General features: G+C 52.0%; 1 protein-coding gene across 1 annotated transcript; it reads left to right on the top strand.

Moving 5' to 3' along the window:
* Nucleotides 1–9231: 9231 nt before the first annotated feature.
* On the top strand, nt 9232–11448 carry CDKN1C (cyclin dependent kinase inhibitor 1C). The gene has a single exon (XM_081999920.1). It carries the CDS (start codon nt 9508–9510, stop codon nt 10012–10014), a length of 507 nt encoding a protein of 168 aa, XP_081856046.1. The 5' UTR covers nt 9232–9507; the 3' UTR covers nt 10015–11448.
* The last annotated feature ends 3923 nt before the right edge of the window (nt 11449–15371 follow it).

The raw sequence follows: 15371 nt of genomic DNA, 5'->3' as shown, positions 1-15371 counted from the left end.
CTGCCACGATTTAATCTCCAGGTCTTTCATCCAGCTCCTCTTCTGCTTTTACTGTCAGGAAAACATTTGTTTCAGACTCATTTGGTCACGACTATGCGAATGTGGCTCACGGTTCATACGAGAAGAATTTGTCCCATGTCACTCTGAAATTACGTCATGTGTGACTGCATGCTTGCTGGGAGACAGTGAGATACCTGCTCTCCTGCACAGTATCAGGGTGTGTCTTTAGTAGTACCTTTATGAAAATGAAGTTTAACTGAGAGTCAGGTACAAGTCCATCTCTTGTGTGCCTGATCCTCCTGTCCTCACTCAGTCCAAAACTCACCCTACTTGAAACTCAGGGTCAGGCACCTGGAGTTTGCTGCCCTACACGTTTTTTTTAGCAATAGTTCCTGCAAGAAGTGGCAGAGTGGCTGGTAAGGGTAACTTTTAAGACTACAGAATGACTTCATGATTCTTCAACCTGGTCATAGCGCAGGAAAAAACGTAGCTTTCTCCTGGCCTCCGCCATCTACCAAAGGACATTACAATCACATGTAATCAGAGTATTTAGCAATATTTGTGACCATGGCCCAAGGTAGCAAGTCCCTTCAGCTTCTGTCCAAAACTCAAAAACTATCTCTCTCATTAAGAAGTAATGTAGGTGGATGTAATGCAAACCATTCAAAAACCTTTAAGCCAGTGTTGTCCATGGTCTTCCACTCCCTCTGCTCTGTTAGGGGATACGGCACTCGGTTCCTCTTTGGATCTGCGGGATGCCAAACGCTAGTGGGATTTGTTCTGACTGCTGTTGCGGGTGGCACATACAAATGCTTAAATGCTGCCCCATATATTACACAGGCTGAGCTTCCAGCAATGAGTCACAGAACTAATTGTTCTGCATGACATAAACGTGTTTATAGTGTGCTGCTGGTACAATTAACTCCCTCCTCTGTATGAATACATACCGTATTGCGGGCAGGGCAGCCTTATTATAGTTAAACTGGCTGTAAAACGAACGTGATGGACTCCCCCAAGGGAGCTCATCAAACCACTCCCGTCGCAGGTTCACCCCTGGCTAGGTTATGTTTGGTCCACATTCAAAGCCTGCAGCAAAATTAATGCTCTGAATCTAGCAGGGAGATTATAAAACGATTGCTTTTCGAGATTAAGAGCAAATAAAATTGGAGTGCTGCGTCCTCAGAACGTTACTACGCTAAAAGCAAATTTAAAGCTGTAGGCAAGAAGATAAATTAATTAAAGAAATACAAACAAGAAGCCAGGGGGTGGGGAGGGGGGAGAAATTATCCCATCATGCTGCATCATCGCATGGTATCTCAACATCCCATCGCAAGGAAAGGAGGGAGCAAGCCCTGAGGGAGAGGCAAATAAGAAGACGGAATTCAACTTGGGGAGCGAGAGAAGGAACAGCCAGATCCCACAGCACCATATTACTTTGCCACCCGCCCCCAGGGGGGGAACCAGCCACAGAAAGACGTAGAGGAGACAGAGCTCCCGGGGCTCCCCGAGGCATGCCAGCCATGCATGAAACCACATATGTGTCTTGAGGTCCACATCCTCTGCAACTGCATCTCCTTCTCTTGGACTTCCAGGGTTTGAGCTATCATTGAGCTAAGCCACTATCCATCATCTCTAAAAAGTTATGGCAGACTGGTGAAGTTCCCAGTGACTGGAAAAGGGCAAACATAACCCCGATTTTCAAAAAGGGCAAAAAGGAAGGCCTGGGGAACTACAGGCCAGTCAGTCTTACTTCTGTGCCCGGCAAGATCATGGACCTAATCCTCCTGGAAACTATGCTGACACATGCAAAACAGAGAGGTGATCGGGATAAAGGCAAATTGTGCATGAAAAATGTGGTGGCTTTCTACAATGGGGTTACAGCATTGACGGGTAAGGGAAGAGTGACTGATGTCATCTACCTGGACTTGTGCAAAGCACTTGACGCTGTCCCACACGACATCCTTGCCTCTAAAATGGACTTGACGGGTGGATCACTGGGTGGATAAGGAATTGGCTGGATGGTTGTACTCAAAGAGTTGCAGTCAATGTCTCAATGTCCAGGTGGAGACCAGTGATGAGTGGTATCCCTCACGGGTCCATATTGGGGCCAGTATTAATTAACATCTTTGTTGGGGACATGGACCGTGGACCTACAAGCAAGTTTGCAGATGACACCAAGCTGAGTGGTGGTGTTGATACTCTAGAGGGAAGGGATGCCATCCAGAGGGACCTTAACAGTCTGGAGAGGCGCACCTGTACAAACTTCATGAAGTTCAACAAGGCCAAGCATGAGGTCCTGCACCTGGATTGGGGCAAGCCCAAACACGGATACAGGCTGGGCGGTGAGTGGATTGAGAAGCCCAGCACCCTGTGGGTACTGGTGGATGAAAAACTGAGTATGAGCCAGCAGTGTGTGCTCACAGCCCAGAAAGACAATTGTATCCTGGGCTGCATCAAAAAAAACATGGCCAGCAGGTCCAGGGAGGTGATTCTTCCCCTTACTCGTCCAGCTCTGGGGCACCCAGGATAAGAAAGACATGGACCTGTTGGAGCGGGTCCAGAGGAGGGCCAGAAAGATGATAAGGGGGCTGGAGCACCTCCCCAGTGAGGATAGGCTGAGAGAGTTGGGTTTTTTTAGCCAAGAGAAGAAAAAGCTCCAAGGAGAACTTATAGCAGCCTTACAGTACTTAAAGGGGGGGCTACAGGAAAGATGGGGAGGGACTCTTTACCAGGTAGTCTAGTGATAGGATCGGGGTAACGATTTTAAACTGAGAGAGGGTAGATTTAAGTCAGATATAAGGAAGAAGTTCTTTACTATGAAGGTGGTGGGGCACAGGAACGGGCTGCCCAGAGAAGTTGTGGATGCCCCATCCTTAGAAACATTCAAGGCCAGGCTGGATGGGGCTCTGAGCAACCTGGTCTAGTGGAAGGTGTCCCTGCCCGTGGCAGGGCGGTTGGAACTAGGTGATCTTTAAGGTTCCTTCCAGCCCAAACCATTCCATGATTGCCAAGCTACACCTTAAGCCCAGTTTTCACAGAATGGAGTGATGTATTCTTCTCTTCACAGACTCAGAACATCTTGAAAAATCTAGAGGATGGTGAATATAGCTTCAATATATTTTATTACCGTAGAAGTACTGTGCTCGCATCGTAGATTTAAAATCCGCACTTTTCAATAAGCTGCTCTCATTTGAGCTGCAAAGGGCTGTCTGCAGGCTGGTGGCGTGGAGAGCGGTCGCCCGCGGGGCGGACCTTACCTAGAGCTCTCTGGGCCAGCTGCGAGGAAGCGGGGAGCGCGTCCTTACCTATGGCCCGGCGCGTCGAACGGCACCCGGAGCCGAACGCGGACACCCGCGGGGGCTGGGTCCCGCAGAGCAGGCCAGCGAGGTGCGGGAAGGCAACGGGCTGCAAGTGCGTTGGGGGAGGCGGGGGGGGTCGCGCTGCAAACCCACCCCCGAGGCCGCGCTCCCCGGAGGCGAGCCGGGGCACCCGGGCGAGCGCCCGCCTCTCCCGGGCCCAGCCGACATTAGAGGGCACCATTGCCCCACACATAGGGGACATCCCGCCGCCACGGCTCTGCCTCAAAGCCGCCCGCCGGGCTGGGGGGAGCGGCCGGGCAGGGGAACCGGGGGGGCGGCGGGAGGGGGGCACGCCGTGCTCCTCCCGTTATTTTGCAGCCAGGCGGGGCAGGCAGGGTTTGGCAGAGGGTGAGGAAGCACCGCGGCTCCGGCTGCCCCCCCACCCCCCACCGCTCCCCTGCCCGTCCCCCCGGAACCCCCCTGGCAGCGGAGGGCGGCCGGACCGCCCTGCCGGGCGGCGGGGAGGGGCAGAAACCGGCAGAAGTGGGGAAGGAGGGCAAGGCCGGAGCACAGGCGTTTGTTGCCGGGGTCCGTTCTCAAGTCAGCTCGGCAGCGGGAGCGGGCAGAGGTGGCCGGGGGCGGGGAAGAGGACATGACGGGGGCAATTAAAACCTGGATTCATTTATTGTCCCTTGAAACTGTTTTTAAGGTCTTTATGATCAGGATTTTTTAGACACCCTCCACTTTTCGCAAGTCTGTTGCTTTCATAGCCAGACTTCAAGCACCTTCTAGTCTTTTGGTTTTTTTGTCATACCCTTAGATTTTGTCTCTAGGTGCGCATTGGGTCCATCTGAAGATACTCCTGATGCACTAACTGCTGTTCTTCAGCCTGTCTTTGGACCAGACACCTCCCCTCTGCAACAGTCCAAGCCACGAACAATCTCCTTCAGGACTCGTGGAAGACTATCAGCATTTAAAAAATACATTTATTTAAGTAACGTGAAACCAAACACAAAACCTGTGGAATGGCCCCTTCACCACACCCACGCTACAGAAAGTAGAAATAATGTATCACAAAAATAATATTGCCATGGATCAAGACGAAAGGCAAGGGCAATGTCAAAACAATCAAAATGCAAACCTCTCGTTTGATACAAAGAGAGGCAACGAACGGTACCTGTGAGCGTAAAGCATGACTTTCACAAAAGTTATACCAACAGAAAAGCAGGCAGTATAAATAAACGGAATATTTAACTGATGCCTAAATATGACTACACAGACAGCCAGCAAAAAAGAGCCACCCTCCACTAGTACGTACTGTGTGAGCCCAAAATGCTGTTTGGTACCCACCGTTCCCAGCCTGCTTTCCAAGTTAACAGCATGGTGTTGGTAGGGCTTGCTACACCGCGGTTCGCAGAGAGCATCCGACAAACCAGTCAGGCTTTCAATCCGTCATGAAGGGCCAGATGGCGAGTGGACTTCATCTAGTAAAACAACATGATGGAAAGAGAAAAAGAAGATTGTGAAGAGAGAATGCGATGGCCCCCGGTACACTGGCAGGTCCATCAATAGATTAGTCTAAATTCACTGCTACCTTTGTGCTCCCCTAATCATGCGCAGCAGCTGGGCAGCAAGGCTAGCTCTTCTTTTAACAACCAAGAACAGAAATAATAATTAAAAAAAAAAATTAAAGGAAATTAAATGAGATAAAGCTTTTTTTTTTTGAGATGTTAGCTTTTGCATATTTTTGAGAATGCAACAAAAAGCAATTCAAATTCAATTAAAACTACCAGAATTTTTTCAGGGTTCTGTTCAGATTATCTTTTCCCATTTTAACCCTCGATCTAGGGTAGTTTTACCTAGCTATCAGATCTAACAATTTGACTTTTTATGACCATGTCAAGAAATGGAAAATTCTGAATGTACAACAGCTTTAATAATTTGAAGAGTTACTTCTCCAGTGAAAAAACCTTGATGAGCAATTTGGGCAGTCTGTGCTATCTTGAACTTTAGTTGCAATTGATTTATTTAAGAAGGATTACAAAGTACCATGCAAAATTGCCACTGATATAAATGCAAAACTGCAAATTCCTTGTGATCACAAGCACAGTAAGAGAGAAGTGCATGGCAGATAAAGTACCCATGTTTACTGGTCTGCGTCTCTGCTAAAGCAGTTATGGAACATAACATGTTCTGAAATAAAGCAATTGCACGTGGATCGCACAGCATTTGAAGAATCCCAAGTTAAACATTGTTGAGTGTATACAATAAGGGTGTATTAAAGGAAATGAGAAGGGAGCAAGGCACAAACCTTCAAGCCTCTGGGGCCCAACAACGGGTTTGCTTGTCTGGCAGCACGCTGAGGACAATACCTGCAGGAGATGTTCACCCTGAGACTCTCCAGAAGACGGAGGAGTGCTCCACTGTGGCACTGTGTCATGGGGACCCGTTCGCCTCCATACACAAACGTCTCACCTGCAGCCCTTCTGTGCTGCAGAAGTTAACCTGGAAGTCCGCAACAACCAGCTCCGTCAGAACGACAGCACTGAGGCTGTCTCTTTTGTTACCTTCATAACTTCTTACAAGTTTCCTCGGTTACTCCTTGCTCAGTTTACAGTGCAAGGACCTTTCTTCCCCTCTCTGCCAAGCTATCAGATTCAGCCCTGGCTCTGACGGTCAACCTGGACTCTTTCCAAACAGGAGTAGTCAAATGCAATCACAATCCCTTTGCAATGATGCACATGCCATAAAGGAGTTTGCTTTCTATCCCCTCATTCTTTCAAAGCAGAGCAGCCAGCAGGAATACATGCTAGTTAAAGGCATTGTTTTTTTCTGACATAAGCAGATATGACTTGGATATTTTGAGCAAAAATGTTTCATTCTTATGGGGCATTGTTCTAACCATAGCGGTAATTACTCCGCTCCAGTATTCTGGAGCAGGAATTTCTAAAGAAGCTAATGGGTGGTGGGAGCTCTTGGGTAGGATTTTGTGGCTCATGTTAGGCAAACTGCTGGTTTAGAGGATCATAACATACCCCTCTGGCCTTAGAGTTCATGGATTCACTAAACTAAAAGCATCTCTGTGCAGACAGTATTCCTTCTCAAATGGGCTGGATGCTCTCTATCTCCACAGAGAAGAGAAGCACAGACACTGCTAGAACTGGCATCTGTGAGCAGAAAGTCCCCAGGACTATTACTACCAGCTTAAAACATAAGTGTATAACAGAACAAAAGAAAAAAAATCAAAGAGATGGGGAGCACTAGCAGTGAGGAAGATGAGCTAAAAAAAAAAAAACAGAGCTGGTGACCTCCAACTCGGGCTGCTTTACCTCCCAGGTGAGCTGGAAGGTGAAGTGGCCTCAAACTCGAGGCAACTCCTGAAAATACTTCCCTGCTCAAACCCTAGTTCCAAGCATCCCTCAAGCACTGCGTAAATATTGGCTAACCTCTGAAAAACGGTTTGGGAGAACCATGATGTGGATTTTGCAGAGAGCACGCCCACATCTTGCAAATAGCAGGGAAGTTTGCTCGCTCGGCTTGCATCGCAGGAATGTACAAAACCGAGGAGACAGAAAACAGGAAAGGCGGCCGCTGGCCTCTCCCGGCGCTGGGGGAGGACAGCAGCAGGTTCACGAGGACTCCTGACAAAGAGCCCCTGTCTGCAGGGACCCGGCCATTGCCATTTGGCTCCCGTCTTGAATAGAGGGCACTTTTTCAGCAGGTTTCTCAGGGAACTCAAGGCATTTTCTCCACATAGCACATTTATTTCTAAAACCACCCCATCCTACATCCCAAGAGGCACTTCTGAAGGCTGCTGAAAGAAGTCCCATCTGAACACTGTGCTATGTTCAACAAGTTCCCCTATCATCCCAGCTTGTCCCAGGACCCACCCCTGCTCTCCCTGGCCAAACCCGTGCTAACCGATGCCCACCTCCTGCTTTTTAAGACGATGTGCTTTTAGTGATGAGGCACCAGGAGAGCCTTCTTATGACCTGCTCACTGGATGACATCCTTTGGGCCAGGAGAGCTCTGCATGGCCACCATCGAAGGCTGCTTTGGGTAGGAAAGGATAGTGTGGTAGTATTTACCTGAAATTACCACACTGGTAGGTTGTGGTCCAGCTCACATGGGAAACCAAGAATATCTGTTGAGAACACCACATCTAAACTGGTATCGTTAAAAAAAAAATCCTTCATATATCCTAAAATACCTGTGCTACCACTATTTGTGAAATGAGAGTGGTCTGTCTGTACCATCAGTCACAAAGTATTCTGCCAGGCGTGGCTCTACCCCTGCCCAGGGAGCAAGCAGGGATCTGCACTCTGAAGACATTCGCTGTGTCTTCTTTTGACTGCAAAGCTACAGACCTTTGAGCTGAGCAGCCCACCTGCCCCCACAGACATCAGAAAATTATTTCAGGAGATCAAACCTGCTGTGGTCTCTCGCTGCCCATCAGCCCAAGCACAGAAGGACCCTTCCTGTGCTGTAAGCCAGGCTGTAACCTCCCCTCTGCACCAGCCATGGCCAACCCCAGGTTCATAGCTCCAAAACCACGGGCACTGCTGGTCTCTCCTGGCGTGGCTGGTCCTTGGGAGCACCGCTGAAGGTGCAGTACCTGCCAGCTCGTGGAAGCCACCGTGGCTGCCCCAGGCTCCTCAGCAGCATGGCAAGGGCAGGAGCGAGTGCCCTCGGCGGTGCTGGAAGGCTGCTCCATCACTGACATGAGCTCACTGTGGAAACAGCATGTAGGAACATGACTTATTTTTGTCCAGTGGGGGAAAAGGAAGGGCTTTCCATGGGTGCAAAGGCTATTGCCCCTCTTCTTGAAGCTGACACCTGCCTGTGGTCACCAGTGCCCTACGGGACCTAAAGGTGCAGCCTCTCCAGCCCCTGCAGCCCTGTAAGCTGGCACCTGGGCAGTCTCTGCACAGCCAGCACCACCCTCGGATTTAAAATTAATTTTATTCCCTCTAGGAATAAAACCATCCAAGTTGTCTTTGCTCCAGGGTTCGAGCTTCCCAGAGGCAAGAGCCGTAGGTACACGGAGAGCCAGCGTGTCCTCAAATGCGCAAAGAGGGATAAAGGTCCATCTTTTCCCTTGTTGTCTGCAAATGAAAAACTCACTGTGCTAACAAGCCTCCAAGGCACACATCAACGTTAGGATGATGTTCTGGGCCCAATTTTAGCACCGTGTCAATTATGCTCCCCCTCCCTTTCCTTTCATGCTCCCCCATCCCAAAACAACAAAAGGCAACGATTGCAGTGACCTGCAGAAAATGTAAAGCACAAGCCAGCTGATCCCTGGCAACACAATAGCGAGATTAGTTCATCTGCTGTGAACAAACACGTATTATGTGGGTTTTAAAGTTAGGAGAGGAAAATGCTGCGGTTTTCATGTATTTCTATTCAGTAAGGCTGCAACTTATTACTTCCATGCAGCTGAGAAGCCCTGTTTTTAAAAATAGCCTTCAGCTTGTTTTGAAATCTGCAAGCATCTCGCTTTGTTTTGCAGCAACGTAATAAAAAACCCCGAGCCAGAAACGATCCCGTTTTCCTCCACACGCCCCAAACCCCTGCGCCCCACGGGTGCCGAAAAAAACCTCCCGGCGATACCCCTCGGGAAAAAGCATAATAATGAAAAAAAAAAAAAGAATAGTAACCCCCTCACACACATACACATCCCTCACACAGGCTCAAAAGGCAACACGAAGGGGGGACAAAAACCCAAGCCCGAGAGGAAGCGCCGCCGCAGCCGCGGCCGCCGGCAGACAAAGGCAGCGGGGCCGGCGGCGGGCGGGGAGCGCCGCGGCCGCCCCCCGGGGCCGGGCCAGCGCCGGGGCCGGCCCCCCCCCCCCGCTCCGCGGCGGGGCCGGGCCGGGCCAATGCGGCCGGCGGCGGCGCGGCGCTGCCCGCCGCAGCCAATGGAGGGCGCGGGCAGGAGGGCTGCCGCCGGGGGCCGGGGGGCGGCGGGGGGGTCCCCGCCAATCGCGGCGGGCCGACGGCCGGGAAATACTATTATGCTAATGGTTGTTTTGCTCGCACTCGCGGGGAGCGGGGTTTAAAAGCCAGGCGGCCGGGGGCAGGGGCTCAGAAGCGGAAGGCAGGGCCGGCGGGAGAGCGGACGGGACGGCCGGCGAGGAGCGGCGGCGGGGGGGCACCCACCCCTTCCCACCGCGCCCCATCCCACCCCGCGCCCTCACCGGCGGCGATGTCCAACGTGCACCTCTCCGGCGCCGCCGCCCTGGAGCGCCTCTCGGCCCGGCGAGCCCTGGCCGGGCACGGCCGCAGCCCCGTTTGCAGGAGCCTCTTCGGGCCGGTGGACCACGAGGAGCTGGGCCGGGAGTTGCGGAGCCGCCTGCGGGAAATGGGGGAGGACGACCAGCGCCGCTGGGACTACAACTTCCACACCGACACGCCGCTGCCCGGGCCCGGCCGCCTGCGCTGGGAGGAGGTAGAGGGCGGTGCCGTGCCCGCTTTCTACCGGGAGACGCTGCAGGTGGGGCGGCGCCGCGTCCCCCTCCGCCGGGCGCCCGCAGCCCCGCCGCCGCCGCCCACCGCCGCCGGCAAGGGGCCCGGGGGGCGCCTGAGCCGGGAGAACCGCGCCGCGCCCCGCCGCCGCGGCACGCGGCTCCGCCGGAGGGGCCCGACGGCCCGCATCACAGGTGCGTGGGGGACTGGGGGGGGAGGGTGGGGGGCGTCCTGCCGCAGCGGCTGACAGACACCTCCTCCCCTCTGCGTCCCCCGTCCAGATTTCTTTGCGAGGAGGAAAAGGCCGGCGGAGCCCAAGGCAGCGGCGGAGCGCCCCGCCGCCTGCCCGCCGCCCCCCGCCGCCGTGCCGGCTGAGCAGACCCCCCGCAAGCGGCTCCGGTGAGCCAGGTGAGGCGCGCCCCGGGGGCGGGCGGGGGGATCCGGGCGCTTTCTGCGTTGCTCTTTTTTTTTCCCCCCCCCCCCCCCCCCCCTCCACCTTTTTTGTTTTCTGACTTTTTTTTTCTCCTTTTTGTTCCTCCCCAGACTTTTGCACTACGGCACCCACGGGAGAGGCGCGCCGCCCCCGGAGGCAAGGCGCCTCGGAGGCGCGGGTGGCCGGGGCGGGCGGCGCGGCGAGCCGGGACCCCCCCGCGCCGACCGGGAGCCGGAGCGCCTGCCCGCCGGCCGCGGCCGCGCACGGAGCAGTGTTAACGTACAACTGTGCAATGTATTACGTTTTATATAGAAATGTATTATGCCTAATGTGAGTACACTGGCCAGAAGTGTAAAGCTTTAAAAGTCATTTATATGAAATGTTTAATCTCTGCTGATCTCTCAGTGCAAAAAAAAAAAAGAAAAAGGAAAAAAGCAAGTGTATATTTGTACAAAACTTTTTTTAAGAGTTATACTAACTTATATTTTCTATTTATGTCAGAAATGTGGATAACTTTTGACATCCAATAGTCTTTTTTTTTTCTTTTGGTTAAGCCAAAGGGCACTATATTTGCTTTTGTTATTTACAAAATGTAAATTTATTTTTATAGTGGGAATTTTTTTTTTTTGCATTCACAAGATGTAGCTATCAATCAAAATATTTTTTAGATTTTACTTGAAGACAAATCTGTTTCAATGGTTCCTGAGCCGGTCTGTACCACTGCCATTGCAAATAATGCCACAACTTCAATAATAAAAAAAATCCAGGAAACCCCTCCAAGGCTCCTTGGTGTGTGCTGTATAGAAGCCCTCGGGGGGCGGGAGGGGGAGCCGGGGGCGTTGGGGCAGCCGCAGAGGCTGGGACGGTGGGGCCCGGCCCACCTCTGCACCTTTGGGGGGGCACCCCCGCAGCGCGACCCCGCTTGCCGCGCAAAGGCGGCCTGCACTGGGGAGGGGAGAAGAGTTCTCCCTTCAAAACAAGCGTGTCTGAGCGCTGCTGGAGTCAAACCGAGTGCTGAGGGGGGGCGCACGTCCTTCCATCACAACCTGAATTTGGCCTTTCAGCATGTTACATGTTTTGTTTTTTTAAAACCGTTTCCCTCTCTCTCTTGCCCAAACTTGTACCTGCCGCCCTCCCCCACCCGACAGTGCTGGGGGCACTGGCAACCGCATCAGGGTGGGTGCTGCGGCCTCCTTCACTGGGGGGTGGCCGGTGTGTGCAGCCCACAACCCCAGCTCAGCCCTGGGAGGGGTATGCATAAGCCCCCCCCCCCCCCCATCTGTGAGCCCTCAAACCCTGACCTGGAGCTCGAGGCTGTGGCTACTTGCAGAGAGACGTTTCCGGGTACCTCTTGCCCAAGCCCAGCAATGATTTACAGGGCAAACACACAACGGTGCTGGGAAACCAGCAATTCCAGCTCCCATAAAAGAGGGGGAGAGAAGAAAAACAATGGACAAAATAAACCCTCCCACCAGACAAACTACCCAGCGTTTTGGCATTAACGCTTTGGTGGCAGTGCTGTCGCAATCATGCGCACCCAAGGCAGTTCGCGGGGGGGGCAGCCCACCCTCTTGGCCCGGGAGCAGGTTGAAGCCGTGGGATCCTCACACAGCCCGACGGGGTCAGGGCACGTGTCCCACTCGCGGGTCTCGAACCCTGCGCTGCTCGGGGAGCAGGGAACAGACCATGTCTGGGCCCAGCTGCAGGTGGCACTGGAGAACATTGGGGTGCTGGAGAGCATGAACGGGGAGCAGGGATGTAGGAGGGGGATGGGGGTCCTAGAGAGGCAGGGACTGGCGGGACAGATTTGTCCCTTTCAGACCCTACTCCCCACTCTACCACCTCTGTGGAGCGCTGCACCCCCATGCTGGACGCAGTGGGGTGGGGGTGGACGAGGGCATCGCTCCCCAGCCCTATAAGCTCTGCAACAATGCTCTTTCATGGAGAGGGGAAGGAGCTGAGGGAATAAAGCTCAGGGTTTATCCGCATCGTCTTCCCCCGGCCCCTGCAGCGTTCCTCTCTGCCCCCCCTTCACGGCCGCCAAACGCTCCTGGCTGTAAAAGTAACATTGATTACCTCCAGCTCCCTGATCGCTTAATCAGAACAGGATTATTTTACGCGCCCGCATCAGTGGCCGCTGACTCAATACGATTTTCCCCCCTTTGAAAAGAAAAATAGCTTTTCCCTTTCCTTATGAAAGCCAACAATACCCGGAGTGAGGCAGCTGGATCCTCCAGGATTTATGGGCTTTTCTCTCGCTTTCATGAAAGCAGGTGCCTTTGGGACCTCCATTGTCCCAGCCCCCAGCTAATAATAGGACTTTCTGCAATGAAAGATCCCTGCTCTGAGCTCCCATATACCTCAGCCAGAGGAGCCGCCGCCTGTCCCGAGGTGTGCCCAGCTCGTCCCGGGAGGAAAACTCTCACCCCGGCGAGAGTTTGGGCACGGGGCTCTTTATTAAAGCAAATAATTTCAGCACTCAGGCATCGCCTGAGAGGAGCCGGCAGGTTTCCAGCCCGCCGCGGGGAGAGCCGCATCCCGCAGCCCCCCGGGCTCTGCTCTCCTCGAGGGCCCGGGGGTGCGGGAAGGTGTGCGGCCACCCGCCCGCCACCCCTGCGCCCTGCCGCACCCAACCCGGCCGGCCCTCCTCGCCCCGGCACAAAGCACACTGCCCCTATTCTTTCGGCCTTTGTAGCCATATGGCAAATCCATGTAGACACAGCCAACATCCATTTATTCAGGCACATAATGTCCCGCAACAGGGAACAATTGGAACTTTGTTTGCTTCTATTATTGGCGAATGGGCGACAGAGAGAGAGAGAGAGAGAGAGAAAAAATCATTTAACTATAAGAGATATCCAGCTAATTATGAACCATATGTGCCTATAGTTTCAAAGCAATCCAATGAAGTTCATTTTAAATCTAGACTACTTTATTAGTACAGAAGACAGATGTCTCAACAGTACATGCATCAGAGGAAACCATGTAAAGAAGTTCTTGAAATATTTAACTAGGACTCATTCATTGTCAGAGGGGCTTTAAAGTGCCCTTTATCATGAGAATGCATAGGCAGAAGCGGAGGGAGGCTGCCGGTTGTTACCGCCAACCCACTTGCCCCTTAGGAGTAAATCCCAAATTCCACTTTGGATTTGAGGACAGGGATATTTTTTGAAAGGATTCAAAATATCAGGGGTCTTGAAGGACTGAGCTTGCCACTCATTACAGCTACAAAAAGTCAGGTCGTTATTTGAGCCGCCTTAATCCCAGGCTGAAGCCAGCTACTCAATTAAAGGAATAATCTACCCCAAATCACCAACACTCCCTCTCCCGCAGAGCAGAGCCGTGCATTTGGGGGATAGCTACTGCAGTTACTCCCCTGCCCCAAGAGAGACCGAGACGGGAACATTAACGTTGCCGGACCTCCAGAGATTTGTTTCATACAAGCATCTCTCAGTGCGAATCCTGTGGTGGGCTCCTAAGGGGAAAGGGCACGGCAGAAAGACTGGAGGGGAAGATTGGCGGGAGAAAGTATTGCGGATTTTTTTTTTTTTTTTTTTTTGGGAGACGCAATTATCAGCAAACAATCTTGGCAGAAAGGTTAGTGCTATCTTTATGAGCACGGCAACATCTACCAGTAATTAAGCCACTTCGGTTAGATGAATGAAACATACGGTTGACACTGGGAATCATTCTCCTTCCCAGCCGCAACTTTTCTTTCTGGGCCAAAACTTGTTCTATTATCGCTTAAAATAAACAAAAAGCTGCTTTCCACTTCTTGAGCAAATATTTGTCACTAATGAGCAGGAGGTGTAGGTAACAGGATGGGGAAAAAACCCTTCATTTTAAAAGACTAATTTCCTACATTTGGGTATGGAAATTACATAAGTTCACCAAATGACCAATTCACTTGCAACGAGTTGCGATTGCTTGGCAGGATGGCTATGCGGGGAGATCTGTGCAAAGGATGCACGCAGGGAGATGGAAGTAGAATTGACCCTGTTTAAGCAGAGAAACAGGTATGAAGAGAAAGAGTGCATGCGTATATAAAACCACACATATATATGTGAAATAACTAATCAGGGAGTATAAAATAATCAAGGAGCTAGATTTTTTTTTTAGCCACCTTGTCACTTATTGCTACAGAATAAACACATGATGGTTTTCCAAAGCCTTCCCCCCTCCACTAGCCTGGACCCTCTCAGAAATGTTCTTTTTGACAAGCGTTTTGGAACAAAGCGGGCCAAAACACAACCCAAAAGTCTAAGATGAAAGGATGGGATTATATCTGTTATTCTGACTCATAGACAAAAGAGAATCAAGCATCTCCTCTCCCGTCACAGAGCCTCTAGAACTAAGGACACCACCAACTCTTTCAGTGTCAGTGGTGAAATTCCCAGTGAAAAGAACTTAATGTTCTTGTTTGGTTGTTTTTTTTACTCAAGGGGGATTTTTAGCCATATATTTCCAAGAAACTTTTGTTGGGACAGATTTTGGGGGAAAAAGGGAGAAAGAAAGGCGCTAAACAGTTAGATGAGCTGTACAGAACATAAAAGCCCTGAAGCAGGCCCTGCTATGAGACAAAAAAAATAGCTCAAAATATTTTAAACACAGGACAAACCAAATTTCAGAGCCACTTTCCCCAATCTGCATGGCCAAAGACTCTGCTCCAGGAGAACCGGTGGCCAGTGGTGCTTGTGCAGCCTCATGTCTGCATCCGTGGTGTCACAGGGTCCCAATCTACAGGATGGGGATACGGGGAGAGGGAACAGAATGCGGGGATGGGGGTTGGCAGCGCCAGAAAGCACCCGGGGTGGGGATAACAGGGCGCAGGTGGAGCAGCAGCACAGCTGGGGCTGGGACATGCTGGAAGGGGCTGGGCAGAGCCCACCAAACCCCACCGGTGTGCGTGAGGGGAGGGAGAGAAAGGAACAGGCCACAACATTGATATTCTGCGTTATATCGATTTGTATTTATATTCTGCGCATTCCTTCAGAGGCTGCCTGGCCCCAACACACCTCTGCTGCCAGCAAACACCCATGAAACTCACCCAGTAACGTCCCGTCCCTCCCCTCAACTCATCTACAGATGGGTGCTAACGATAATCTGCTATTTTTTAATCCCTGTGCCCCAGCCCTGCTGAGGAGCCAGTAGGCTTCACATCACCCCAGGAT

This window comes from Phaethon aethereus (assembly GCF_964289735.1).
Source record: "Phaethon aethereus genome assembly, chromosome: 5".
Taxonomy (NCBI): Eukaryota; Metazoa; Chordata; class Aves; order Phaethontiformes; family Phaethontidae; genus Phaethon; species Phaethon aethereus.
The sequence above is the reverse complement of the archived record's forward strand: the minus strand, read 5'-3'. Positions and strand labels throughout refer to the sequence as shown.

Coding starts and splice junctions, on each gene's coding strand:
- CDKN1C (XM_081999920.1), top strand. CDS start 9,508: ATGTCCAACGTGCACCTCTCCGGCGCCGCCGCCCTGGAGCGCCTCTCG.